The sequence below is a fragment of the Vanellus vanellus genome (assembly GCF_965231255.1).
Source record: "Vanellus vanellus genome assembly, chromosome: 22".
Classification (NCBI taxonomy): domain Eukaryota; kingdom Metazoa; phylum Chordata; class Aves; order Charadriiformes; family Charadriidae; genus Vanellus; species Vanellus vanellus.
This window is the reverse complement of record NC_138927.1, coordinates 6,264,593-6,290,381: the sequence shown is the minus strand read 5'-3', so window position 1 is coordinate 6,290,381 and position 25,789 is coordinate 6,264,593. Positions and strand designations below refer to the sequence as shown.

The 25,789-nt window shown below is 68.0% G+C and overlaps 1 protein-coding gene across 1 annotated transcript; it reads right to left on the bottom strand.

Moving 5' to 3' along the window:
* Positions 1-30: 30 nt before the first annotated feature.
* On the bottom strand, positions 31-21,724 carry ADGRB2 (adhesion G protein-coupled receptor B2). The gene is made up of 31 exons (XM_082494317.1): positions 20,911-21,724; positions 16,376-16,459; positions 15,188-15,352; positions 13,680-13,844; positions 12,399-12,563; positions 11,398-11,562; positions 11,198-11,299; positions 10,936-11,042; positions 10,337-10,531; positions 10,178-10,246; positions 9,969-10,077; positions 9,748-9,894; positions 9,102-9,177; positions 8,927-9,029; positions 8,620-8,663; positions 7,284-7,410; positions 6,609-6,712; positions 6,244-6,346; positions 5,826-5,976; positions 5,482-5,551; positions 5,305-5,371; positions 5,099-5,184; positions 4,426-4,524; positions 3,264-3,435; positions 3,088-3,183; positions 2,879-2,918; positions 2,049-2,701; positions 1,601-1,636; positions 1,153-1,257; positions 431-484; positions 31-263 (listed from the first exon to the last, which is right to left on the bottom strand). Exons 1-31 carry the CDS (start codon positions 21,713-21,715, stop codon positions 69-71), a joined length of 4,659 nt encoding a protein of 1,552 aa, XP_082350443.1. The 5' UTR covers positions 21,716-21,724; the 3' UTR covers positions 31-68.
* Positions 21,725-25,789: the final 4,065 nt, after the last annotated feature.

Sequence of the window (25,789 nt, the reverse complement as noted above, 5' to 3'; positions counted from 1 at the left end):
AGGACGGAGCAAACCCAGCGTCTTGGCTCATCCCATCCCGGGGCGATGGCGGCGGTGGGCGCGGGGGCTCACACCTCCGTCTGGAAATCACCGTCGGCCGCATCCAGGCCGGCGCAGGGGCCCTCCCAGTCCGCGCAGCGCAGCTCCAGCCGGTCCCGGTGGGCGCTGGGCAGGGAGCCCAGGGTCATCGCCTTGAACGTGCTCCACGGCTTCGGCGGCGCCGCCGGCGCCTGCGGCTGCTGCTCCTCGGGGCTGGCCGCATCCTGCGGGGCGAGGGGGAGCTGCGGCAAGCGGTGGGGGTGCGTGGCCGTGCACGGCACCGTCCTGCTAGCACCCGGCCCTGGGGCACAGCCGCCCACTTCCACCCAGCTTGAGAGGGGCCCGGAGCCCTTCCAGCCCCCCAGTTCCCAAAGGATGCTCAGGCACTTACGGTGGCCGTGCTCTTCTCCCCGCCGCCCAACGAGACGCTCCACCGCTTTTCTCGCTGTGGAAATAATCACAGCGCTCAGCGCCGGCATCCTCCCGGGGATGCCCCGTCTATCCCCGTCCTCCCCGGGCTGCCCCGGTCCACGCAGGGGGAGGTGAAGGGGTGTGGGGGCGCAGAGGGGGTGTCCTGGTTTCAGCTGGGATCGAGTTAGTTTTTCTTTCTGGTAGCTGCTGTGGTTTGGATTTAGTACGAGAACAATGTTGATAACCCGCACTGGTTTAGTCGTGGCTAAGTCATATTTACATTAGTCCATGACTTTTTCAGCTTCCCAGAGAAGCTGAGAGGGAGCACAGAGAGGACGAGGCGGCCAAAGGAGTATTCCGTACCCACAGACGTCGTGCTCAGTAGATAAACGGGGGCTGGCCGGGGGGGGCAGGGATCCACGATTGCTGCTCGGGATGGACTGGGCAACCGATCATCCGGTGGTGAGAGCAATTTGTGCTGCATCACTTTATTTTATATATTTTTTTACACCATATTTTTGTTTCTCTTCTGTCACTGTTCTATTCAACCGTCTTTCTCTCAACCCACGAGGGGGATTTTTCCCCCCCTCTTCTCCCCACCCTACCGGGGAGGGGGGCAGCGAGCAAGCGGCTGCGTGGTCCTAGTTGCTGTCTGGGGTTAAACCACGACACGGGGGCAGGACGGGGCCCCCAGAACCTCACCTTGGAGGAGCCGGCAGCCGGGGCCCGGTACCGGTCCAGCGTGTGAAACTTCTGGTTGAGCTCATGGTAGAGCTCGGAGTGACGCTTCCGCGTGTGCATCACCTTCTGCGGGGCGAGAGCAGGTCCCGCGGCCGTCAGCATGCGGCACGGCCCCGTGCCCCTCGGCGCACCCCCCCTCCAGCCCTGTCCCCCTCCCGCCCCGCCACCCCCTGCCCTCCTGGGGCACCCCAGACGAGCGGCGGTGCCCGCTCCAACGCTCCCGCTCCGCGCTGGCGTTTTAATCAAGAGCCGACGCTCGTTATCACTTGGTATAAAACTCCTCCGAGCTCGGCTGCCGCATCGCTGACAGTGAGCCAGAGGGGAACCGGGGACGCCGTGGGTTGGTCCCCGGGTGGCACCCGACCCCACGGCGGGCACCGGTGACACCGGCTGCCGTGGCGGGACTTACCTCAAAGTCCAGATCAGAGTATCGCAACCTCTTCCTCTGGCAGGGGACAGGCAGGGCCCGGAGCAGGGGGAGGAGATGGAGAAGAGAAGGGAAAGGTCTTTGAGGGTCTGGGATGTGGTGGGAGCACGGCGGGGCGGGAGGTGGGGGGGAGCTCATGCCAGCCCCAAGCCGTGCCACTTGCAGGGGGCAGAGCCCGGCTGGGGACACGGGGGTCCCGGCTGAGCTGAGGGACACGCAGCTCATCCACCGCCGCCGCGGGGGTGAGGGCAGCCCCAGGCAAAGGGTGGGCTGCCGCGCAGCGAGCACGGGGGCGACTCGCAACCCTGCAGGCACGCACACGCTCACGCACGCTCTTGCACGCTCGCCCGACCCCCTCCCATGCATCTCCCTCCCCGTGCCGGTGTCCCCTTGCACGCTCACACGCCAGCCCCCCCCTGTCCCCGCTCACCTCCAGGGACCCCACTTTCATGGCGGAGCCGGGGACGGTGCGGGGCATGGTGCGGCTGCGCTCCGACAGCTCCGAGGCCAGGATCTGCCGGACGGTGGGGTGCTGCTTGAACTGGAGGCCGTAGGGGGCCTTCACCGTCCCGTAGGGCTGGTTCAAGTTCACGTTGACGTGATCCACCGCCACGAAGCCGGGGTAGGCATCCCCTTCGGCCGCCGGGCGCCCACCAGGCACCCCTTCCTCGGTGCCGGGGCTGAAGGTGCCCTCCTCCCGCGGGAAGGGCTTGAGGCTGCCGGTCCGACGGGGCAGCACCATGTAGTCGCTCTCCCGCGGGGGCTCGGGGGCCCGCAGCCAGCCGTACTCCAGGGGCCGCAGGCTGCTCTCCGTGCACAGGTAGACGGGACCCGGTGCCTCCAGGCTGAGCTGCTGCGCCGGCGGGTCGCCCAACTCGCTCAAGCCGGCCACCACGTTGGGAGTCATCTTGGGGACCTGGACCAGGATGCTGGGGGGCGGGATGTTGCCCGGCAGGCTGGAGAAGCCCAGGCCACCCTCCGAGGTGGTGTTGAGCTTGGGGTCTTCGTCCCCATCCAGGGAGATGCGGGACAAGGTGCCCGTGATGGTGGCGGGGTTGCAGGTGTTCACCTCCTTGAACAGCACTGTGGGGAGGGAGCGGGGTGAGAGCCGGCCCCGGGGGTCCCGCGGGAGGGCAGGGAGGCCGGACCGACCCCCCTGCGCGGCGGCATCGCGCCCACCCCGGCACACGCCGCCTGTCCCTCCCCAGCCTGGCACGGCGACATCCCCGCGCCCAGCGCAGGGGGCAGGGGAGACCTCACCTGTCTGACACGCCAGGTCAACGTCCTTTTCAAAATCTGTCTATAAAAATACAGAGAGAGGGGAAAGAGAGAGAGAGAGAGGAGAGAAAGAGAGGGAGAGAGACGGGGAAATGAATGCATCTTGGCCGGCACGGGGAGCAGCGGGGTCTGCACGGGGGGACCCTGCCCCGGGTGGGGGGAGCAGCCCGTGCCGGCGCTGCCGCACTCACCAGGATCTGCACCTGCCCGTTCTTGCAGGAGTCGGGCGAGTTTTCATTCTCCTCGCTCCTGCACCCCCCCATCTGACACTTCACCACGTCCTGGACCTGCGGGGACAGAGCCGGTCACCTCCCCGTGGCCAGGGGTCCCCCCACTACCCCCCAGCACCCCTCCGGGGCCGCCCCACCTCTCGGCGCAGGAACCCGTGGACGGTGATGATGACGAAGCCCTGGACGGAGTTGAAGACGGCGAAGAGGACCTGGAAGAGGATGGAGCGCCGGTCGGTCATGGCGAGCACGGCCGACATCCAGGTCAGCGCCAGCAGAGGCAGGACCACGCAGGAGCTCCACAGCGATGCCCTGGGGCAGGGAGAGAGGGGCCGGGGTGAGCCCACTGCGCCGGGGCTGCCCCGCGACAGCCCCCCGAGCATCACCCGCAGCCCCCCCAAGCGTGGCCGGGGCTGACCGTGCACGCACGGCACGGAGACCCGAGCCCGAGCACTCTGCAGATGCTGTGTCCCCCGCCAGTGTCCCCCCGCCCCTGCCGCTGTCCCCTCTTCCTCGGTGTCCCCAGGCTGGCGTTGGCCGGCTGCTCCGGGCTCTGCCTGCCTTAGGGCAGGGGGGGCCATGGGCTCCTTCTCCCCCCCGGCAGCCCCGGCACAACCCCAGGCTGAGCCATCGGTGCCACCGAGCCACCCCGGGCAGGGCACAGCCACACAAGTCCCTGTCCCGGCACAGGTAGCGAAGGTGCTGGGAGGACACGGGGCCACCATCGCCCTCCCACAGCCACAAAAAGAGCGGAAATGGGAATTTTATTGTTTTTTTTTTTAGCAGTGAATTTTGGGGCTGCTTCTGTTGCAACTAAACCCCCTGGGGGAGGGACCTCGGCTGACCAGGGTGGCAGGGGTGACAGCCCACCCCTCCGGACACGTCCCAGCCAGCACCCGTGGGGGCTCACGTGCCGGGAAGAGGGCCCCTGGGGATGCCCCCGAGGCCAGGACTGGCCCGTGTCCCATGGCACGGTGCCCCTCTTGCCCTCCCCGCTCCCAAGCCGCCCTGGGGAAGAGGAGCTGAGCCCCCCCTGGCCCTGCGCGCCCCGACCCCGGAGATGACGTGACCTGCGGGAAGCCATGCCATGCAGACGTGATGGCCGCGGTGGGGCACGTGCACCCCCACGCCCGGGGCCGCCCTGAGCACACAGCCTTCACCCTGCCCACAGGACCCCCCAACCCAGAGCCGGACCCCCAGGGCGATGCCCAGAGCCCCCACCCCCCAACCCTGCTCCCCGGGGTCCAAGGCTGTGCTCGGGGGGGGGGGGGGGGGCGAAGCGGGCGCGTGGCGGGCACTAACATGGCGCTGCTGGCGGTGGCGGAGGTCATGGCCGCGCTGGACACCACGCCGCACTTGGTGCATTTCAGCAGCAGGCTGCCGCAGGGGGGGGGCTTGGAGCTACGCACCCACCACCACCCCCCGGCGCCCCGCGGCCAGGACCGGGCCACGCGGGGGTGCAGGCGGTGGGACAGCAGGATGGCAGGGAACGGGGGGAGGAGGAGGTCGGATGGATGGACCGACGGATGGACGGACGGATGGATGGATGGATGGATGGACAGACACAGGCAAAAAGCAAATGGGAGAAGGAAAAGAGAGAGAGAGAGAAAGAGACGGGTTAGTCGAGGGCGGCAGCAGTTGTTAATGACGAGCCGGGGTGGCCAAGCGGCAGCGGGACGGGGCGGGCAGGGCTCAGCCCCCTCCGCTGGCGGCAGGGACGGGGGTCCGCAGGCTGCAGCTCCCCCTTCCCCGGGGAAAGGTGTGGGGGTGACTGTCCCCCCAGCTACTGCCCCTCCGGCAGCCCCCAACAAAGGGCTGCGGTTGCCTCGGGCTCGGCCCCCGCTGGCCACTGATGAGGTGAAGTCTGCCCCGTCCTCAGCCCGCTCCCGGAGGAGACCCCACGCCGTGCCCCGCGGCAGGGCAGGGTGCTCCGCACCAGCCCCAGGGACAGTCCCGTGGGGCGCAGGGCACTTACCCAGCTCGCTGCTTTTTGGACTTATCTGAAATGCCATCGCGGGACATGAGCTTGTTGAACACGATGATGCCAACCAGCATGTTCACCTTGGGCGAGAGCGGCGCCGGGGTTAGGGCCAGGCACGGAGCCCTCCGCGAGCCGGGGCTGGCAGGAGCTGCCAGGCGCCGGGGTGGGTTTTGGGGGTCCAAGGCTCGGGAGCAGCTCACCAGCACGATGACAGCAGCGGGTCCCACGAAGGCGTAGAGCAAACCGCCCTCCAGCGAGAGCCAGCAGCTGCAGGGGACCGTGGCGTGTCAGGGGCTGACAGAGAGGGGACATCCCCTGTCCCCATCTCCTGCTCCCAGCACGGAGCGATCCCCGTGTCCCCCCGTGTCCCCACGTACTAGCTCGCCGTCCCGTAGCCTTTGGTCCGCGTGAAGCCAACGGAGACTGCGACCACGAGGGCTGGCAACCCTGGAGAGGGGAGACAAGGCGGGAGCTGCAGGGGGGGTGGCATCGCTGTTCCCCCCCCAGCATCAGCCCCGTGCCAGTTCCCATGGATGGGGACAGGGATGGGGTCCTTCTGGCAGCTCCCCACGATCCGGCTGGTCAGAGGGTGGCACCTGGGTCTGCTTTCCTCCACCGTGCCTCAGTTTCCCCTTCTGATAACCCTGGGGGGGTACAGGGTGGGGGGTGCGCAGTGCCTCCCCTCCATCCCACCCCGGGACCGGCCCCGCCGGGCTCTTACCCCATCCCAAGCAGAGGAAGCGCTTCCTGACCAGGCGTGTCCGGATCCGGCCGATCACCGCCAGGTAGGACTGCCAGGCCTCCGTCAGCACCCAGCAGAAGGACGAGAGGAAGAAGAAGTGGAGGAAGGCAGCCGTCATGGTGCACACGCCCTGCGGGGACGTGGGCACGTCACGGGGAGGCATCGCGGCACCACCGCGGCCACGCGGCGGTTAAACTCCCACGCCCCGGCAAGGTTTGTGTCAAAACCACTGGCGCAAAGGATTTAATCCGAGATCGAGTTAATCCAAATCCAATCCGCTGCTGGGAGCCAGCAGGGACGAGGCCACTGGCTGAGAAGAGCGGGCTCGGACCCCGCTGCAGCCCCCATGCCCGGCCGGGGACCCCACGATGGGGGTGGGCACGGTGGTGGCACCCACCTTGCTGAGCATCTGGGACTGTCCCACGAGGATGAGGACGTTGGAGGCCAGGATGGAGACGCAGAAGTTGAGCAGGATGATGGAGCGCTCCGACTTGATGAACCTGCAGGCAGCAGCAGCAGCGTGGGGCCGGGGTGCCAGCCTGTCCCGTGTCCCTGTCCCGTGTCCCCACCATGCTGCCGGCGGGTGGGCACCGTCTTGGGCTCCCGCCCGTCTGCCACCGGGGTTGTTCTCTTCCCACCGCCTTGCATTTCATCACATTGATGCTGAGCCTTTGCTCGTGCCGTGCCCCCCGTCGCCGCCCCCCTCCCCACATGGTCTCGAGCCCCATGTGCCCCCCGGGTCCCCAGCTGTCCCCGGGTCACCTCCAGAAGGCAGCGTAGATCACCAGCAGGGTCAGCAGGGCCATGCAGGAGACGGCGCAGCCGATCATCAGCGGCACCGAGGGGGTGCCCGAGGGGTCCATGGCCTGGTGGGGAACGAGGGGGGTGGGGGGGTGGCTGAGCCCGGCCCCCCCAACGGCTGCTCCCTGCCAGCCCCCTGCCCTGCGCTGGGCCCCTCCACCCCCCCTGGTTGGGGACCCCCGGGCACCGGAGGGGGTCGGTGGTGGCGGTGGCAGAGCCAAGGCGCCTTCCCGGGGACCCATGCCCATCTCCATGCCAACGGGGGACGCGGGCGGAATAGCAATGGGGTGGGGGGACGCCTGGGGCCGGGGCTGCCCCCTCCCCTCCTCGCACACAGCAATGCCCCATATCGAGCCCTATCCACCACGGCAGCCCCCTGCCCACCCAAGCCCACCCTCAGGGTGCCGAGGGTAGGGGGGGGCAGGAGCCCTTCCCTTGAGTGATGGGAGACACCCCCCTCATCCCCCCAGTGCCCACCTCACCCTGCCGAGGTGCCTGCAGGCAACGCAGCCCCTGCCCATCCCCATCCTCCCCCGGGACCCCCGCCTCGGCCAGGCCCCGCAGCCCGGGGATCGGCCCCCCATCCGTGGCCCATGTCCCCAGCGGGCTCATCCCCGTCCCCGTCCTGTCCCCTACCAGGTCTCTGGGCAGCTGGGCGAGGACGGCGAAGGTGGCGAGCTGGCGGCACTGGCATTTGGTGTGCGCTGGGAGGGTCTCCAGGGTTTGGCAGCTCTCCGTGTCCCAGTTTCCCAAGCCAGCATCCCTGATTAATGGGACAAGAGCAAGCGAGAGCAATTTGAAATGATCACACACACACACACACACACACACACACACACACACACACACGAAGCCCCTCGAGCCTCTCCCGAGTTAACCCTTTGCTGCTCCCTGCCTGGGGGGAGGCAGTTGGGGGGGTACACTGCCAGGGGACAGGTTAATCCCCCGAGCCCATCGTGGGGGGGTGAAGCCGTCCCTGCCCTGCCTGCCCCCCGCCTGCCCGGGAGCTCATCCCCCTGGGGAGCGGTGCAACGCGAAGGCTTGATTTTTAATCATCCCATACAGGTTTGGTGGGAATGGCGGGGCGGGGGGGGGGGACATGACACACTGCAGAGGGAGGGGACCAGGCCTGGGAGGAGAGGTGGTGGGGACGGAGAGGGACAGAGGCAGCGCCGGGGCAGGCAGGAGCAGTGCCATGGTCCCCCCTGGCACCCATGTCCCCCCCCAGCACGAGCCATGGCTCACGCAGCAGAGACATGTGTGTCGTCCCCCTCCCCCCAGCCAGACCTGCCCGGGAGCGGGCGATGCTCCGCTCCTGCCATGGGGACCCCTCCTGCCACAGGGACCCCCCCTGCCATGGGGACCCCCCGGAGGTTGCCGGGAGGGGATGCCCCGCAGTGATGCTGGCTGTGCCCAGGGAGAGCAGCCACGGCTCCCAGCAAGGCGGGGAAACCGGGAACTGGGTTTGTGGGACAGCCGGGGACGCCGCTCCCCCGGGCCAGGCTGAGACTTGCCACACTCATCACATCCGCACGCCTCCCCGTCAGCACGGGGGCTGTACTGGAACCAGTGACCCCGAGGTGCAGGGTACCCATGGGCACCCGGGGGAGGAGAGGGGGACCGGCGCTGCCGTCCCCGCGCCCCGCAGTGCCCCCCGCTCCCCCCGCCGTGCCCTACTTTCCCTCGCTCCTGCCAGAGCGCCGGGCTCCGCGCTAACAAATTGCATCTGGCAGGCTGGCGGCATCCGTCCCCGGCGTCACGCGGAGGCAGATCGATCCCGCGGCGGCACAATTCACCCGCACTCAGAGGGGTTCGGCCACGGGAAGGGACTGGCCCCGCTCCCCGGCCCTCCCGCCACCTCCCCAGGGACCGACGGGGCACTGGGACAGCCCAGCCCCACCACCCAGCATTGCCCGCCAGCAACGGCATGGCCGGGGTGGCCCTGTCCCCCCGTCCCCCACGTCCCACTCACGTCCTCGAGTAGTCCCAGGTGACGCACTGCGGGTGGGACGTGCCCTGCGGACAGAGGGACGGGGTTAGTGCTTCACCCCCTGCCCTGCTCCCAGTCCCAGGAGGGTGATCAGCCCACGGGGACATCCCTGGGGACCTGCCCAGCTCCCCCAGCGCTGGCGCGTTCCCCACCATGGGCACGGAGCCACGTCCTTGTGGCCACCCGCTGGGAACTGCTAGCCCCTGCCCGGCTCTCAGCACCTGGGGGTGAAGGGACCTACGCAGGACCGAGAAGTGACACGGTGATGCGATGTGAGGGTGACACTCACGTTGATGATGTGGGAGAGCTCCACCATGACGAGGGGCTCCGCTGGCTTGGTCGGCGGGCGCACTGTCACCATCAGCACCTTGGAGGTGACGGCCAGGGGGGTCCTGCGGGGAGGGGCACCGGCTGTCACGGGGACGGGGGACACGGCGTGGGGGACAGCAGGCAGCCCCACTCACCTGGGCGGGGGCAGGATGAGCCCCAGCGTGCGGTACAGCACAGCCCCGATGACGAAGTGGGACGACTCATCCGTTTCTGCAGAGGGAGGGGAAGGGAAGAGCGGCGCCGTCATCCAGTGCCCGGCACACGCGTGGGCTCAGCGAGCACACACGCCTGTCCCCGACACACGTGTGGGAACACGGACAACTTCCCCAACACAGGCACGGCACGCACGGACACACGTGGGCTGGCAGGAGGCCGCCTGCACGCTCACACATGCGCACGCTTACACGTGTGCGCTCCCGGATGTGCGCACTCACGCATCTGCGCTCCCAGATGTGCACACCCACACCCGTGTAATGTGCACTCACACATGCGCAGCCCCAGACACGCAGGCTCACACATGTTCACAGGCACACACATGCACACTCATACATGCTCCAACGCCAGATGTGCACTCACACACGTGCATGCTCACACACGTGTCCGCACAGGCATGCTCCCGGACATGCATGCTCACACATGTGCGCAGCGGCAGATCTGCACTCACGTGTGCGTGCTCACACGTGTGCGCACCCCCAGGCGCACACACGCACGCACACACACACACACGTGTGCACGCACACGCAGAGCGTGCTCGCTCCCGCGGCCCCAGCCCTGCCTCACCGGCGGAGGCGAGGCTGAGCACCTCCCTGGGGATGAAGAGCTTGTCCTCGGAGCTGCGGGCCCAATCCTTCATGCCCCGGCGCCCCTTCATGGGGAAGTTGATGTCGCTGGAGACGGCGGAGACAGGTTCCCTCTGGATGCTGATCACTGGCAGGGCAGAGCGGGCGTCACCGGCCGGCTCCCTGCGCCCGCCGCGGCCCCGCCACCGTCCCACCGCTCACCCAGGTTGTCGGTGACAATGAGGGAGCTCTGGAAAGCCTTCAGCGCGTCCCCCACCAGGTGGATGAAGTCCTCCACCACCTTCATCAGGTGCACGGAGCCCGGCGAGACCTGCAGGCGAGGGACCAGCTCCGCAGCCGCTGGGACGCGTCCCCGTGGTCGGGGACATGGCGGCTGCCCCAGCCACCCACTCGCGCCCCGTGCCACTCACCTGCTGGGCATCCTCCCACTTGTCCCGGTTCTCCGCGTCCACCATGTAGCTCACCACCTGGAAGAAGCGCTGCGGGAACGGGGCTCAGCGGGGCTGGGGGCCGGGGACCGACCGCCGCCACCTCCCCGGGGGCGTCCCTCGCCGTCCCCCACCCGCTACCTGCACGTCCTCAGAGGACGGGGTGTAGGTGGCCCTCTTGAAGGTGTCGGTGACGTTGCGCAGGATCTCGACGGAGAAGAGCAGGTCCCCGCTGTAGTAGGTCTTGCGGGCCATGAGCTCCAGCAGGCTCCGCACCACCTGCGACATGCCCTCGCCCGCCAGCACCCGCTGTCCCTTGGCCAGGTGCTCCCGCAGCTTGTACGGGAGGGGACACCAGCGTCACTTGGCTGCCAGCACCCTCCCCAGCAGCGCTCCGTCTCCCCAGGTCCCCAGCCGTGCCCAGAGCCTGGGGGCACCGCAGAGCTAATTGCGCTAATTAGGGCAGCAGCAGAAGGTGGGCTCCCTCCCACCCCGAAAGCCGTTTCCCGAGGAGATGGGGGCACAGCTCGGACTGGGTCCAGCTCCAGGATGGGGTCCCCTTTCCCAGCCCTGCCCGGGGAGCCCTGCCTCAGTTTCCCCACGCGGTAGGCAGCCGGTGAAGCAAGGCAGCCGCTGGGTTTCCCTGCCCTGGAGGGGACGGCGGGGGCTGGGGACGGGGCAGACCCCCAGCGATGGGGAGGAGAGGGCAGGGGGGGACCCGCACCAGAGCGTGCACCTACTGAGAGATGCAAGTATCGGTACTCGTGGGAGATGCAGCGGGCGAAGCTGGGCACCCCCCAGTAGGCGACGCCGTGGGGGCTCAGCAGGCACCGGCGGCTGGCAGACCCTGCGCGGGAGAACCGGGGTTGGTGCGGGAACCGCCTCCGTGGCACGCCGAGGACAGGCTGCCCGGCACGCCGATGCCACCCGCCACCCCCCACCCTGCTCCAGGACCGGGGAGGGGGGGGGAGGGTTTGGGGGTGCTCGCCCTGTGCCCCTCACCCGTGGCGTTGGGGGGACACTTGTTGTAGATGATCTCCCCGGCAGCCGTTTTCTTCCAGGTCATCAGCATGACGTACTCGTCCTTGCACATCTCGTGGTAGGCTGGGGGGGGGGGGGGGGCGAGAAGAGAGGAGGGGGGGGTCAGGCGCCGCCCAGACGCAGGGTGATGGGCAGCGGGGTGGTGGGTGGGTGCTTCGTACCTGGGCACTTCTTCTCGTTGCAGGTCTTCACCTCCTCGCCGGTGCCCTCGCAAGGGTAGCCCTGCACGCCGGTGCCCTCGCACATGCGGAAGCGCCGCTGCCAGCCGGTGTCGCAGGTCTTGGAGCAGAGGCTCCAGTGGTTCCAGGGGCCCCACTTGCTGTCGGCTGCGGGGATGGGGACACCGTGGGATACCCGTCTTGGCATGGTGAGCAGCACCCGGCACGCGGGGCGACGGGCTGGTGGGCTCCAGCAGCGGCTGCCCCCCGTGCCGCGAATCGAAAGCCTCGCGGGGTATGAAATCCGCGGATCAATGATTTTAATCTCTTTCCGATGAGACCAGCGTCGCTGCGCAGCCGCCCGGCCGCTCCCCCCGCCGGCAGCCCGAAGGCACCCTCGGCGCGCGGCAGAGCCCACGCCTCCCTCCGGCTGCCGCGGCGGCCACGGCGCAGCACCCACCTCCCTCTGCGCCTGCGACCGACGCCGGGGGTCGAAGGACAAGTCAAGGAAGGGGTCGAAGGACAGGATGAGGACGGGGTCCATCCTTTGGCCTGACTACCCCCCTGCCCGGTGTCCCCCCATCCCCAGCGCCGGCCCCAGCCCCACGAGCTGCCTGATGCGCAACGCACGAGAGCTCACACGTGCTTGCACGCCCGAAGCATGCCAGGACCCGCAGCCACCGGGCACCGACGGGTCCCCCCAGCGTGACACAGGGGTGAGGGCATGGGACGAATCCCCGGCTCCTCCAGCTGGGATGCGGCTGGAGCAACCGGCACGAGGGGGGCGGCCGCTGATCCCCGGCATCACCCTTTTGGCTGCGGCTGCCCCCGTACCCGCATCCACAGTGGAGGGGGCTGCCAGCATCCTCGCGTCACCGGCGGTGACACCGCAGCAGCTTTACGGCAGATGCACGGCGGGGCCGTGCACCGATGCGCCATGCCAGCGGCACGCATGGCTTCCCCCCGCCCTCGCCAGTTCCCCCCCCCAGCGCGCGGGGCCTTACTGGGACAGGTGGGGTTGGAGCACTCCCGGGCGTCGGCGTGGGCCCCCCGGCACTCGGCCCAGCCGTGGGCCGAGACGCTGCACTTGCGCGTCCGCTGCTGCGTGCCGTTGGCGCAGGTGACGGAGCAGCGGCTCCAGGCGCCCCACTCCAGCCACTGCCCTTCCACTGCGGGGACAAGCGAGAGCGGCGTCAGCCCCCACCGGCCGGCGGCCCCTCGGCCGCACAGCCCCAGTTCCCCGCGACACACGCCGGGCTCTCCGTGCAACGGGTCCAACCTACGGACGTGCCGGCTCCTTCCACGCCGACCTCAACAGCCAGCACCGAATCCTGCTGCGGCCAGGGGGGACTGTCACCAGGACTGGCCCCCACACCCCGAGCGGCTGCTCCTACAGCCCCGCTGCACCGCAACGCGCAGTCTGCTCTGCGGCCACGCTCGTGGGACCCGACGTGAGCCCCCGGCATCACTCCGCACCAAACCCACCAGCCCCGGCATCGCTCCCTGCCGAACCCCTGAGCCCCCGCTGTGTGGTCCAGGGCAGGCGGGGAAGGAGCTGCCATGAGCTTTCGTCGCTCCAGCAGCATCTCTGTGGGGCAGCCGCGGGAACAGCCACGCGCCGTGGATGGCACATCCCTGCTGGAGCTGCTGCAGAGGGGGTGCACAGAGTGCTCCCCCCCCCCCCCCCCTGCTCCCAGCCCGCCACTGGTCTCCCCACGCCGCAGGTGGGGTCCCCGCGGGGATGCTAGCCCCAACACGACGTCCCTGGCCATCACCGCAGAAACCCCCACGGCCACCACCGCAGCAACTCCTGGCACACAGGAGGAAGGGAAGGAGACGGCGCTGCCACCCGCACACAGACAGACCCCCCCAGCCAACCGCCTTCACCACTTCCAGCCACTTCCCCGGTGCCCCACACGTCCCTGTGCCACCCCGGCGCTGAGCGTGCCGCGGGGATGCCAGCCGCAGCAAACGGGGAGGGAAGGAGCTGGCTCCTCCGTGGTCCCCAGGCTCATCCCTCCTGCCCGCGGCAAGGACTTGAGCCCCCCCGGCACGGCCGACGGAGCCGGCTCTCCACCGGGTTTCCAGCGGGGACAGGAGGGTGCAGCCCATGTCACAGCGCCCACGTGCCCACGGGCTGTCCCAGGTCCCCACGGCGGTGCCACTCGTCCCTCGCAAGCGCCGCAGCCCCGCGCCGGGAGCACAGCCCTGGCTCTCAGCCGGTGCCATGTCCCGGCGTTCCCAGGGGGAAGGAAGGAGGAGCAGGGGGAGAGGAAGGTACTGACCGGGGCAGCTCGCGATATTGCAGGGCTTGGCCTGCAGCTCGGGGCCCTCGCAGGCTTTCCCTCCGCGCCGCGGGGCCGCGCACCGCCGCGTCCTGGTCCTGGCCCCTCGCCCGCAGGTCACCGAGCACAGGCTCCACGGGGACCACTCCTCCCACGCGCCGTGAACTGCAACACAGCACAGCGCCGTCGCCGCACGCTCCCGGCCCCGCGGGGCTCCCGCCTCCTCCCAGCACCGAGGGGTCCTGGCCACTGCAGACCCCTTGTGCCCCGGGCCAGGGCTCCGCAGCAGAGCCAGGCACCGTCCTCGGTTCCCCTCCGTGTCCCGCCGGCACCGCCTGCCCCACCATCCCGCCCGAGCCCGAACCCCAAGGGTCCCGAGCAGGCAGCGGTGCTGCTCCCTGCCCTGCTCCGGCCTCCTCCCCTTTGGGGTCTCAGCACCGGCGGCACACGTCCCCCCGCACCCACGCGCAGCCCGGCTCACCCCAACCCACGTCGACACGTGGGGCATGGCCGTCCCTCGGACGCGTCACACCCACGGGCAGCTCAGCTCGCCCGGGAAGGCAGCAGGGACCCGCACGGCGCACCAGCATCCCAAAGGATGCTCCTCCATGACCTGCGATGTCCCTGGAGTGCCGGGACAGGGCTGCACCCCCCAGTATGGAGGGGAGAGGGCACCCATATATTTTGAGGGTGCCAAGCCCCCGAAGCCTCCCAGACTCGGACAGGGCCACTCCGGCAGCACCCCGAGGCTGTGCCGATTCCCTGCACCCCACGCAAGACACACGGATGCCACCATGGACAAATGGGCCGGTATACGGTCCAGCGAGACCCCCAGTGTCCTGCCTGCCTGCTCCTGCCCACGACCCGCCTTGAAGAACTGGGCAGAACCATCTCCTGCCCCGCATGAGCGAGGACCCCCCCCCACCACGCTGGCCCAGGCGGCTGCTCAGCCCCAGGTCCCCCGGCGCAGGCTCCAGCCCCCACTTCTCCCCCAGCACAAAGCCTCGGAGACACCCTGGGGAAGCCCCGAGTTTGCCGGGATGGAGGATGGAGAGGAGCCACCGGCTGAGCTGCTCCCAAGGCAACCCCCCCCCAGCAGCAGGAGTGGTGAGGCGGGATGGGATGGGGCACTGGGGCACCCGTCCCAGACGCCTCCCCCAGCTTGCTGCCCCCCTCCCCCCCCCCAGGGTCTCCCAAGAGCCGGCACAGTGGGGAAGGCGAGATGATGGGGGCAATGCCAGCAGGAGTTCCAGGGATACCTGGACACAGCGGGATGGGCAACATCTGCTTCCACAACAGCACCGCCGCACCTCCTCGTACACCCCCAGCACCCCCCTACCTGCGAGAGACCCCCCCCCACCCCCGCAGACCCCCCCAGCAAAACGTGTCCCCGCTCTCCCCAGCCATCCGCCCGCTTTGGGCAGCGACCCAGAGCCCAGCCAGCGGTGGGTACCCCGCAGCCGGCGGCGCAGCCCCCCCGCCCTTGGTGTCCCCGTGCCCCCCCATACCTGGGCAAGTGGCCGTGTTATTGCAGGTGCGCGTCTCCCGGAGCAGCCCGCTGCACAGCGTCCCGTAGGGTGAGGAGACGCAGGAGCGCGTCCGCACCTGGGAGCCCTGCCCGCACGTCAGGGAGCAGACGCTCCACTGGGACCACTCCTCCGCCGCCGGGTCCCCTGCGGGAAACACGGAACCTGAGAGCCGGAGACTGCCCCGGGGCGGACAGGGGAGGTCCCATGAATGGAGCACCCACGGGGGACGGGAAAGCGGCCGGGCAGCACCCATGGGTGCAGGGATGAGGACAAGGTGCCATGGGTGACATGGATGACACCGAGGACATAGGCAGGGTGAAGGAGCCCAGGCTGCCCTCGGGACCCAGCACCAGCGGCAGCTGGAGAAGGGGTCAGGGTACGGCATCGCACCCGGCACGGGGGGCAGCATCCATCCGGGGCAGCGCGGGCAGCCCGGCACGGCTCCTCCTCCCCACCCAGGCGCAGCATTGACATTTACAACAACCCAGCTCTTATTAAGCTTGATGATGTCTCTGAAGCTATTGGACAGGCCAGAAGAAAAGGCCATCAGTTTAAATTAAAAAGGAATATACGGAGGAGGGCTCCGAAGGGGACAATTTGTCCTGGAGACGGGCAGGGTGCAGGCTCTGGAGCAGGGTGGCTGCTCCGCGTCACACGGGGACACCGGGGCCAGACCTTGTCACCACTGGGGTCACCCCACGCTCTGCCCAGCAGCCCCCCGCGGGGTGCAGGATCAGGCCCGCGGTGCAGGACCCCCGTGAGCACCCGAGCGTGGCCGGGAGGAGATCTGCATGCCATGCGCACGGAGCGGAGCTCCTCTCCCGGCACTGGGGCTCATCCATCTCCCAGTCGCCTCTGAGCCCTCCGACCATAAATCAGGGGGGGCTGGGGAGGGGGGAGCAGCGCGCTCAAATTACCCAGATGGATTTGCCAAATAAATACATTTGAACGAAACAATTAATGGATTTTTTTTTTTTTTTTTTTGCTTTACAACCCTCGGAGGAAGGTGTAGAGGAAAAACATATAAATGGAGCAAATTAAGTCAGTCCGTGGGCAGGAAGCAAAGGGAGTCGCTCCGTCTCCACCACCCCTGCCCACGGCCAGGCAGCCCGAGCCCAGCGCCACCAGGACCCTGTGCCTGTCCCCACGCCAGGGCAGTGCCCGTACCTGTCTGGGCCATGTAGACCCCCGGCTCGTCTGCCGACCGCGGCCACTGGGTTTTCACCTTCTGGTTCTCCTCGACCGCATTGCCTGGAAGAGAGAAGTGCTCCAGTGAGAGTGGGCAGGGGACAGGGATGGGGATGGGGACGGGGATGGGCCACCGTGGGTTAAGGAACATGGCAGGGGGGATGCAGGGATGCCTGGCCCCACACTGAGCACCGTGTTGCATCCCCGAGGATGAACACACTCACAGACCCCCAAAAATGTGTCACGGCTCCCCCAAACATGTCACAACCCCCGCATCACGGCTGGAGCGTGGCCCGGGGTGCCGTGTCCCTGGTGTGGCCCGGATGCCCGCGCCCCCGCCGTGCTGGGCAGAGGTGCTCTCCCATCCCCACTTAACAGCTTGCTGCAGTGAGGTGGCACAAATTTATGGCTCGGCTCACCAAAAATAACAAGAGATCCATCAAGAGCACTTGGCGTGAAATTAACTGGCATGTGGAGGGCTCGGCAGGAGGTGCGGCTGCGGGCGCAGGGGGGACTCCTTCCCTGGGCTCCCCCACACCCCCCGGGCCACCCCCCTGTCCTGCAGCAGGGTCCCTTGTCCCCATACCCGGGGGCAGGATGATGGTGAGTTCCCGGTGCTCGCCCTGGGCACGGCACGGCAGCACCGCAGCGGCTGCTGCCAACGGATGCCATGTGCCCACGGAAAGAGCCGGGGCTCCCCTGGGCACCATCAATGGCACCCCGGGCACATGGCCCCCCCAGCGTGCCATGGGCACCCTGCTGCTGTGCCAGCCAGGAGAGCAGCCAGGGGCAGCAAAACCCCCTCACCGAGCTGCCCCGGCACTGCCGGCCGAGCACGCTGATGTCCCCAAGGGACAGAGGGGGGGTGACATGGGGACACCTGGCGTTGGCGGGGGAGCCCCCAGCCACGCTTCGGGCACGCCGCGGCTCCCCTCGCAAGACGCAGATGATATACGAGCCCCGGGCAGGGAGCTCTGCCGGCGCTGACACTGAGTGCCGTAAACCAGACCCAAATTTACTGACTTTTTGCCTTCAACCCAGCGTCACCCCTGCCCGGGCCCGTCCCTGGCGCGGGGTCCTCGCCGTCGCCATCGCTGCAGCCAGGGACCCGCGGCTCCTCTCCCCGCACATCCTGCTGCTGCGTGGCACGGGGGGCGCAGGGGGACCCGTGGAGCCCGAGGGGCTGCCCTGGGATGGGGGGTCTGTCCGGCGGTGGGGCTGAGCTCCCCGCGGGGCCACCCGCTCCCCTGAGCGGTACGGCAGAATTACGCGCGTCACGGCGAGCGCCCGGGGATAACCATAAATCCCGAGGATATACGAGGGCGCTCTCCTCGGCTGTGTTCGACAGAGACACCAAATTCAATTTCCTTCTGAGAGCACTAAATCCCCGACCGTCACCGCGGGGCGGCCGCGGCCATCCCCGCCACCCCGCCACCCCGGCACCCGTGCCCGGTCCTGCCCCACGGGTCCCCCAGTGCCGGGGGGCTGCCGGGCTGCAAGGGCAGGGGGGCTCTTCTGGGAACACCAGCGTGTCCCCCGAGGCCAGCCGTGTCCCCGCAAGCCGGCAGCCGCGGCTCTGTCCGGGCATCACTCCGTGGGGACTGTTTTCCAAAGGGTGATGGGTTTGGGGCAAGGGGAAACCCCAGAGCTGGAACCGCTCGGCGCCACCACTGCAGTCCCTGTGGGGCTGTACTCCCTCCAAAGACCCCCCCATCACGTGGCCGCAATGCGCCCAATGTCACCCCGCAAGGCTTCAACCGCATCCCCGCACCCACCCACGCTTTCCCCCCCACGCGGACCCCGCGTTGCACGGGGGCTGCGTCTCCCCAGCTCCAACCGTGTGTGTGCGTCCTCCCCCCCAGCCCCGTGGGAGAGCCGTGCCACGGAGGGGCCGGGGGGACCACCACCCCCCCCCCCGCCGGAGGGGGCCACCGCCGCGGCTGGGAGCGGGGAGGCCCGGGGGGCGGCTGGGCGGGTGCCAGCCCCCGCGTCGCTGCGCGGCCGCGGCGCTCGGCGGAGGAGAGCCGGTGAGATCAGCGCTGGGTGCCCGCCAAGGCTCGGCTCACAGGCGCCATTCAGCCCCCCGGCCCTGCCTGCCACCGCCACCGCCACCCTGAAAGGCCGCCATTCTCCACCCTGGGGGGGGGGAGGCCAGGTGGGAGCCCGGGACCCCCCCCTCGCTGCCATGAAGGACGCTCTGTGCTCCGGCCCCGCAGCCCGGTGATGCAGGCGACCGGCCCAGGGGGGGGGAACGCGGTGCGGGGGCTGCGCCGGTTGGCAGCGGTGCGGCACACGGGGCGGCCGAGGCAGCGCATTACCCTTGCGGCTCCGGCGCCGCAATAACATTGTACCTCCGGGCTCCTCCAGGTTTTAATTGAATGTCAAATGTAATTTGGGGAAGGAGCGGGGAGTTCGCGCTCTCGCCCTTGCCGCCGGTTGGCACGCTGGGCTGCGGAGAGGCGGCCGGCAGCCCGGTGCCCGAGCGGGCAAGGTCTGCGGGGACCAGCATCCTCTCTTTGAGCCACGCTCGGCATTACCGACCCTCGGCAAATCCGCCGCGGGGAGGCGCGGGATGCCCTGGGAGGCGAGGGGATGGGGCATCCTCCAGCCCGCAGCACCCGCTGCTCCCCCGGCAGCCCCAAGGCACGGCGGGTGGCAGTCCCTGCAGCATCCCCGGGCAGAGAACCAGCCAGGCTGAGCCCAGGGATGGCACCTGAACCCGGCACCGAGCTCTTAATCGTCCATGTAGAGTTGCATTGAAAGGGCGGGAAGAAAAAAGGGAAGGGAAAAAAAGACCCAAATAAAATCAGCTCAAGCAGCTCCCCTCGGGATGAGGCGATTTACAACCCCGCCGCTGTAATGGACCGAGGATTTAGTCGGGGGATCTGCCCGTAATGACATTTAGCTCCTGGAATAAATGCTAAAGCCCAATGAAATTATATATATACCCACAGCCCATCACCACCACCTAATCTGCTGGATAAAGACCCTGCACAGCTAAGTTGGGGATTGCTCCTCCCTGTGCATCACCCGGGGCTGGCGCAGGAGGAACATCTGGCCAGATGTGCCCCTTAACCCCTGCAATCCCCTCGCCGGGCTCGGCAGCGGGCGAAGGGAGCGCTTGGGCGAGGTGGCTCCTCGCCACGGGCAGCCCGACCCCGGTGCCCAGGACGCGGGCGCACTCGGCTGCTTTATCTTCACTTGAGGTTTCTGCAACTCCGTAACGAGCAAATGGCTTCATTCCGCCTGGTTAATAGCCCGGCCGCGCCGTGCCGCCGTGCCGTGACATCCTGCCTGGAATAACAAGCGCTCGGGCTGCAGCAGTCAAGGGTAATTTGCCACGGGAAAGGGTCATTTTACCTGCAAATTGTTTTCCACGTCTCCACCAATGCAGAGTGACAGGGCTCCCGCTCCGGGCTCGCGGGCAGGCGAGCAGCAGCCACCGTGCCGGGGAGGCAGTGAGCGATGCCCCAGGGCCGCGCAGGCTGTGCCAGAGCCGCCGTGGCAAAGAGCCGGGGCCGGCGCTGCGGGGAGCGATGCTAACAGCGCCGGCCGGACCGCGGCCAGGGCAGAGCGGGCGGCACCACCGCTGAGCCCAGGCATCGCTTGGGCGAGGGGCGCATGGTGCTGGCAGCGTGCGCCGTGCCCGGTTCGCACCCTCCTGCCGCGGGGAGCGTGTGCAGGCAGGATTCATCCATGGCACAGCCCCCCAGCTCTGTGCACAGTACCCAATTCATACCCTCCTGCCCCAGGGAGTTCATCCATGGATTCATCAGTGGCACAGCAGGATTCATCCATGGCAGGATTCATCCATGGCACAGCCCCCCAGCTCTGTGCACAGTACCCAATTCGCACCCTCCTGCCCCAGGGAGTTCATCCATGGATTCATCTCTGGCACAGCAGGATTCATCCATGGCAGGATTCATCCATGGCACAGCCCCCCAGCTCTGTACACAGTACCCAATTCGCACCCTCCTGCTCCAGGGAGAGAGCGCAGGCAGGATTCACCCATGGCACAGCCTCGATTCACCCACGGCACAGCCTCCCCGCTCTGTGCACAGCACCCGATTCGCACCCTCCTGCTCCAGGGAGAGTGCGTGGGCAAAACTCATCCTTTGCATTGGCTTCCCTGACCTGTGCACAGCACCCGATTCGCACCCTCCTGCCCCGGGGAGCGTGCACAGGCAGGATTCATCCATGGCACAGCCTCCCCGCTCCGTGCACAACACCCAATTCGCACTCTCCTGCCCCAGGGAGTTCATCCATGGATTCATCCGTGGCACAGCAGGATTCATCCATGGCAGGATTCATCCATGGCACATCCTCCATGCTCAGTGCACAGCACCCAATTCGCACCCTCCTGCCCCGGGGAGTTCATCCATGGCACAGCAGGATTCATCCATGGCAGGATTCACCCACGGCACAGCCTCCCCGCTCTGTGCGCAGCGCCCCGGGAAAACACACGCGGAGAGTGGTCCCCATCCCCGGGGCTCCCCTCGGCGCCCCCAACTCACCGTGGGGGACCTCGGGCGAGTCGAAATCATTGGCATTCGCAGAATGCAGGTCGGTGGGGCAGCAGTCGCCGGCGGCGGGCGGCGGGGCGGGCGTGCGGGCGGCGTGCCGCGTGCCGTTGCGCCGGGGGGCCGGCGGGCTCTCCGCCTGGCAGCTGCAGCCGGCGTGGGTGAAGCCGCAGCGGCGGGCGCCGGGCGCCTGCAGGCACTCCTCCAGCCAGCGGCAGAGCACGCTGCAGGTGAACTGGCTGGAGTTGTTGTTGTTGATGAGCAGCACCTCCACGAAACGGAACTCCAGGGCTTGGGGGGCCAGCAGGCGGGGGGCCGCCTCGGGCTCGGCCGCCAGGCACAGCTGCACAAAGTTCTTGTCGAAATGGAGGAAGGTGAAGGGCCCCGCGCCCTCGCACAGCTCCAGCTCGGCTTCCTCCTCCTCCTCCTCCTCCTCCTCCTCTTCCTTCTCCTCCTCCGGCCGCGGGCGGGCTGGCGGGGGGCTGGCGGCCTCGCCGCGGGGGTCGCAGGTGTAGTTGGCCAGGTAGTGGTCGAGCGGCAGCACCATGGGCGAGAAGTGGGTGCAGACCTGCTCCTCCCGGTTGAAGCGGAGGTAGAGCGAGTACTTGGTGGGGTCGGGGTTCTCCAGGGTCCAGGAGCAGCCGGAGGAGATGGTGGGGAAGAGGTCCTTGAGAGAGAAGGAGCCGTAGAGGACACCTGAGGCCAGAGCGGAGCAGGCGCTGGGAGCCGGGTCGAAGCCCCACGTGAGCCACAGGAGAGACGATATCACAGCCAGTAAGAGGGGACCAGCAGCGGTCATCCTATGACATTTGCCCTGGGGGAGAGATAGACGGACAGATGCTCACTGGGAGGCACGTCGCTGCGGGGGTCCCCATTGTGCCACCGGGGCCAGTGCCCTGTGCCGAGCCCCAGCCGGCGTGGGAGCAGCATCCCAGCTGGTCCGTGTCCCCGGCTGCCACCACGCAGGCAGGGGACAGCCATCCCAACGCCCCAGGCTGTGCCAAGGTAGCCCCCAGGCCAGGGACCATGCAGCGGCAGCCGGGAACTTTACCCCAAAACCACCCGGCCCGAGACCCGGCTCCCACCCTGCAGCCGGGGGACCCCCACCGCAGCATCCCCCCCACCCGCCGGAGCCAGCCAAGCTCAACCTGGGCAAGGAGCCACCGAACAGCTTCTGCCCAGACGGGGCTATAAAAAGCCTCGTAGCCATTGCTGGTGCCCCGGAGCACTGCAGGGACAGGGCAGCTGCTCAGTGGAGGAGCCCGGGGTGACGCGCTGGGGGGTGCACGGGCACCCCAACAGCATGGTGTCCCCCCCCTCCTGCCACGAGAGCCCGGCACGGCGTGAGCAGTTGTTAAAATACATATTTCTTGGACACCACGCCGGGTGCGCAGCAGCATTGCCGCGGATAGCTTTTTAATAACTCATTAATAAAATAATGCACGCGGTGGCCTTATTAAGTGGGACCGGAGTGCGGCTCTACAGAGGCCAAGGCCACCGCGCGCGTGTCGGCACCGCTCTGCCGGGTCAGCCCGTGCCCGGGGCGGCCCCGGGGATGGCGGGGGACGTTCAGGAGGTGGCCTCAAATGGAAAGATGCCATTACAGAGACTGATTTCCAAAATTACTAAGGTCCCCGCTCCCAGCCACGCGTGGGGGATGCCGCGCGCTCAGCAGGACACAGGGATGCTCTTCTCCATCCCCAAACAACACCTCCTGCTCCCAAATCACCCCTGGCCGAGGCCCCTGTGCCAGGGCATCCCCTGCTCATCAGGGAGGGAGCCGGAGCCTCGGCCGAGCCTGCGCCGAAGCCACGATGGGCACATTAGAAAGCTAAAAATAACCCGGCTCTCATGCAACAGGCTGGCGCTGGCTCCCGCCGCCCCGGCAGCGTGGGGGCTCGGTGTCCGCAGCCGGCCCCCGCCAGCGGCACACAGGCATGGGGAGAAAGGGGCTGGGATGGAGGCGGCGGGAGCAGCCAAGGCTGGAGCTGGATCCAGGCAGGACCCCCCCCCCTCCCCGATGTAAGCAGGGAGAACCGGGGCAAAAGAAAACCCCACTTTCCTGCATCCACTTCCACCCGCAGGAGACCCCGGGGAATTTAACAGGAGACCCCACACACACACCCGCGGCAGCAGGGAGACAAAGGGGGCTTGGAGCGGGCAACCCCACGGACATCCCCCACCGATGCTCCTCAAGCACACAGCAGAGACTCGGGGTCCTCCCAGAGAGTCACAGCCCTCCAACTGCTCTGGGAGAGCCGGGGACGGGAGGAGGAGGAGGAGGAGGAGGAGGAGGAGGAGGTCAAGCAGGGACATGCTGCCGCTCTGCAGTGAGCTCCCGGGGCTCCCGCAGCCTGGCAGGGACACAAGATGGTGCTTGCTTCCCTCACTCGGGAGCAGCGAGAAGGGATGCTCCGGCATCGCCAACCGCTCATCCCTCCTGCCCGGCTCCTGCCGGTGCCCAGCCTGCCAGCACCGCTGCCGCCGGGGCAAACCGGCTGCTGGCAAGCTTGGCACGACCAGGCAGCCCACTGCCACGCTTCCCCGCGGCTCCCCGCGTCTTACACAGGGTGCTGTGCCAGACCCAGGTGCTCTGGACCACGGGGAGCCTCCCACCACTCCGAAAACCCACTGGGGCCGGGGCTGCGGCTGCCCGAGAGCCCAGCACCGCGCCGGAGCTGCTACCGAAGGCCAGGGCTCGTTAAGAGCAGATCAAATCTGATACAGCTCGTTCAGCACCAGCCCCGCTCCCCGCAGCGCTTGCTGTTGCTGCTGCAGTGAAAATATTTCATCGAGCTGCAAGCTGGGCCTGAGAAGATATTTAACATCTGGGGCACCGAGTCACCCGGCGGGAGCTGCCGAGCCGCTCGAGGAGGGGCCACCGCCACCCCCTACCTGGCACCGCGGCGAGGACCTCGCACCCTGCAGCGTCGCCGTCCGCCTGCTCCGGCAAGAGCATACCCTACAGCCCCGCCGGGGTGCCAGGGCACGGCCCCGCTGCCCGTCGCCCCTCCGAAATGGCCTCGGTCCACGTGGAAGAAACCGCCCGGCGCCAGCGGCTGCATCCCGGCACCGCCGCCGGCAAAGCCCTCCGATGGGGGGACGCCGGCTGCCCCGGGGGGACGCCGCACCCAACCGCCTGGCTGGGCTGCTGCCGCGGCGGGCGCTGCTCCCCGGGGGTGTCCCCCGGAGCAGGGCTGGCACAGGCTGGCACGCTCGCCCGCCAGAGCCACCCGCTCCAGCCCCTTCCATTTGCCTTTGTTCCCCGCCCGGGTGCGGGGAAGGGGGTGGGTTTTTAATTAAAGCTTTTAAAGAGCCATCACAGAAGCGGGAAGCGACCGTGCGGAAGTGCCACGCCAGGCTCCCCGTCCTCCGCAGTCGGAGCAGGGCCCTTCTCTTTCCATCGCTGCCGTCGCATCCCTCCCGGCTCCGGCAACCGGCAGGATCCCACCAGGACTCGCCTCTCCCTCGCCAGCAGCCACGGCGCGGCAGGAGGAGGCACCGCTCCACACCAGCCCTGCTCACGCCGCACAAAGGGGTTGTTTCCCTGAAGATGCTTCACGTGAACGGGGATTCCGACGGGGACCCGGTCCGGCTCCATCCTCCTGGCACGGCGGGGGCCGGAATCTGAGCACCGCGCTTCTGCTCGGCCGCAGCCACCCCTCCCCGGCCAGGCAAAGCCGGGAACGACCAACCAGCCCCAACAGCGATAAACGGGCAGTGCTAAACCGCGCCGGCATTAATAATCTGAGAAACGATTAATAGCAAAGTAAAGGAGATTTGGGGTTTAAGAGACACGGTTTTTAACCCGGCAGTGTTCTTTTAATAGGCTGTAGAAAATCTACTATCCATGAGAATTCCTAATGCGAGGATGGCTCGGGACAAGGGCGCGAGGGTAAGGCAGGGCCGGGCAGTCCTGGGTGTTCAAGAATGGTGGGAACAGCCTCGGTCCCTGCTGAAAGCCAGCGGCATCTGGGGAGGAGCAGGCTGGCCAGCGGCACGGCACGGCACGGTACGGCACGGTACGGCCGTGGGGCCACGGAACGGGCTCCATCCCGTGGGAGCACATGCCTGCCCGCCCAGAGGTGATGCTGACGAACAAAGCGTCGTTAACGAGCTCTTCCCGCCGGAAGAGTCCGCAACCTTCCAATTTCCAGGATCTTCACTAGCAGTTCAAAGGCATCCGAGAACTTCAAAGCCGCCTCCGCCACCTCCGCGCTCAGCCCTCGCTGCCCTGCGCCCGTCCTTCCGGCGCGAGGGACCCCCGGCCCCGAGCCCCCGCCCGGCCCTCGGCAGCACCGACACAGCCTCTCCGCCAACTAATTAATGCCGTGAGCATCACTGGGCGTAATCACTTGAGTAACTCCACTGAGCCCACAGCCTTCAGCCCTCCCCCCCCCCCAAAAAAAAACCCCACGGCTTCCCGCAAGGCGTGTGCGTGCGCATCCGTGTGCACGCGTGGGCTCCCGGGCACGCACGGCGGGGAGAGGGGTAGCGGTGCCGCTTCCACCCGCCGCGGCACAACCCCCCCCCGGCGCCCGGGACCACGTTTCCCCCTCCCTCCCTTCTCGTCCTCGCTCCCACGTCTCCCCCTCTCCCCGCGCGCTCCCCCTCTCCCTCCGGCTTCCCCGGCGCGCTGCCACCACCTCTCCTGAAGCAGGCGGGCTGGCAGCAGCGCCGAGCTGTAATTAATGGTGCCGCTTTGCCAATCACTGGCTCAGCCTCGCTAGCACTGGCAAGCACCGGCCTTTTTATTTATTTTACTTAACTGCTGTTGGTAAAACTCCACTCCAAAAGCAAGGCCGAGAGACAGCACAGTGAAATCTCCTCCGGGATTAGGGATTACGCTCTGCCAGGGAACAGCGTGTGCTGC

What these genes read in the sequence shown, in the direction of transcription:
- ADGRB2 (XM_082494317.1), bottom strand. Translation starts at nt 21,715, where the DNA reads ATGACCGCTGCTGGTCCCCTCTTACTGGCTGTGATATCGTCTCTCCTG. An exon ending in CCGCTGCTGTCATCGTGCTG is followed by an intron (nt 5,185 to 5,304) that starts GTGAGCTGCTCC and finishes CTCTCGCCCAAG; the next exon opens with GTGAACATGCTGGTTGGCAT. An exon ending in TGAAAGTGGGGTCCCTGGAG is followed by an intron (nt 1,637 to 2,048) that starts GTGAGCGGGGAC and finishes GTCCCCTGCCAG; the next exon opens with AGGAAGAGGTTGCGATACTC.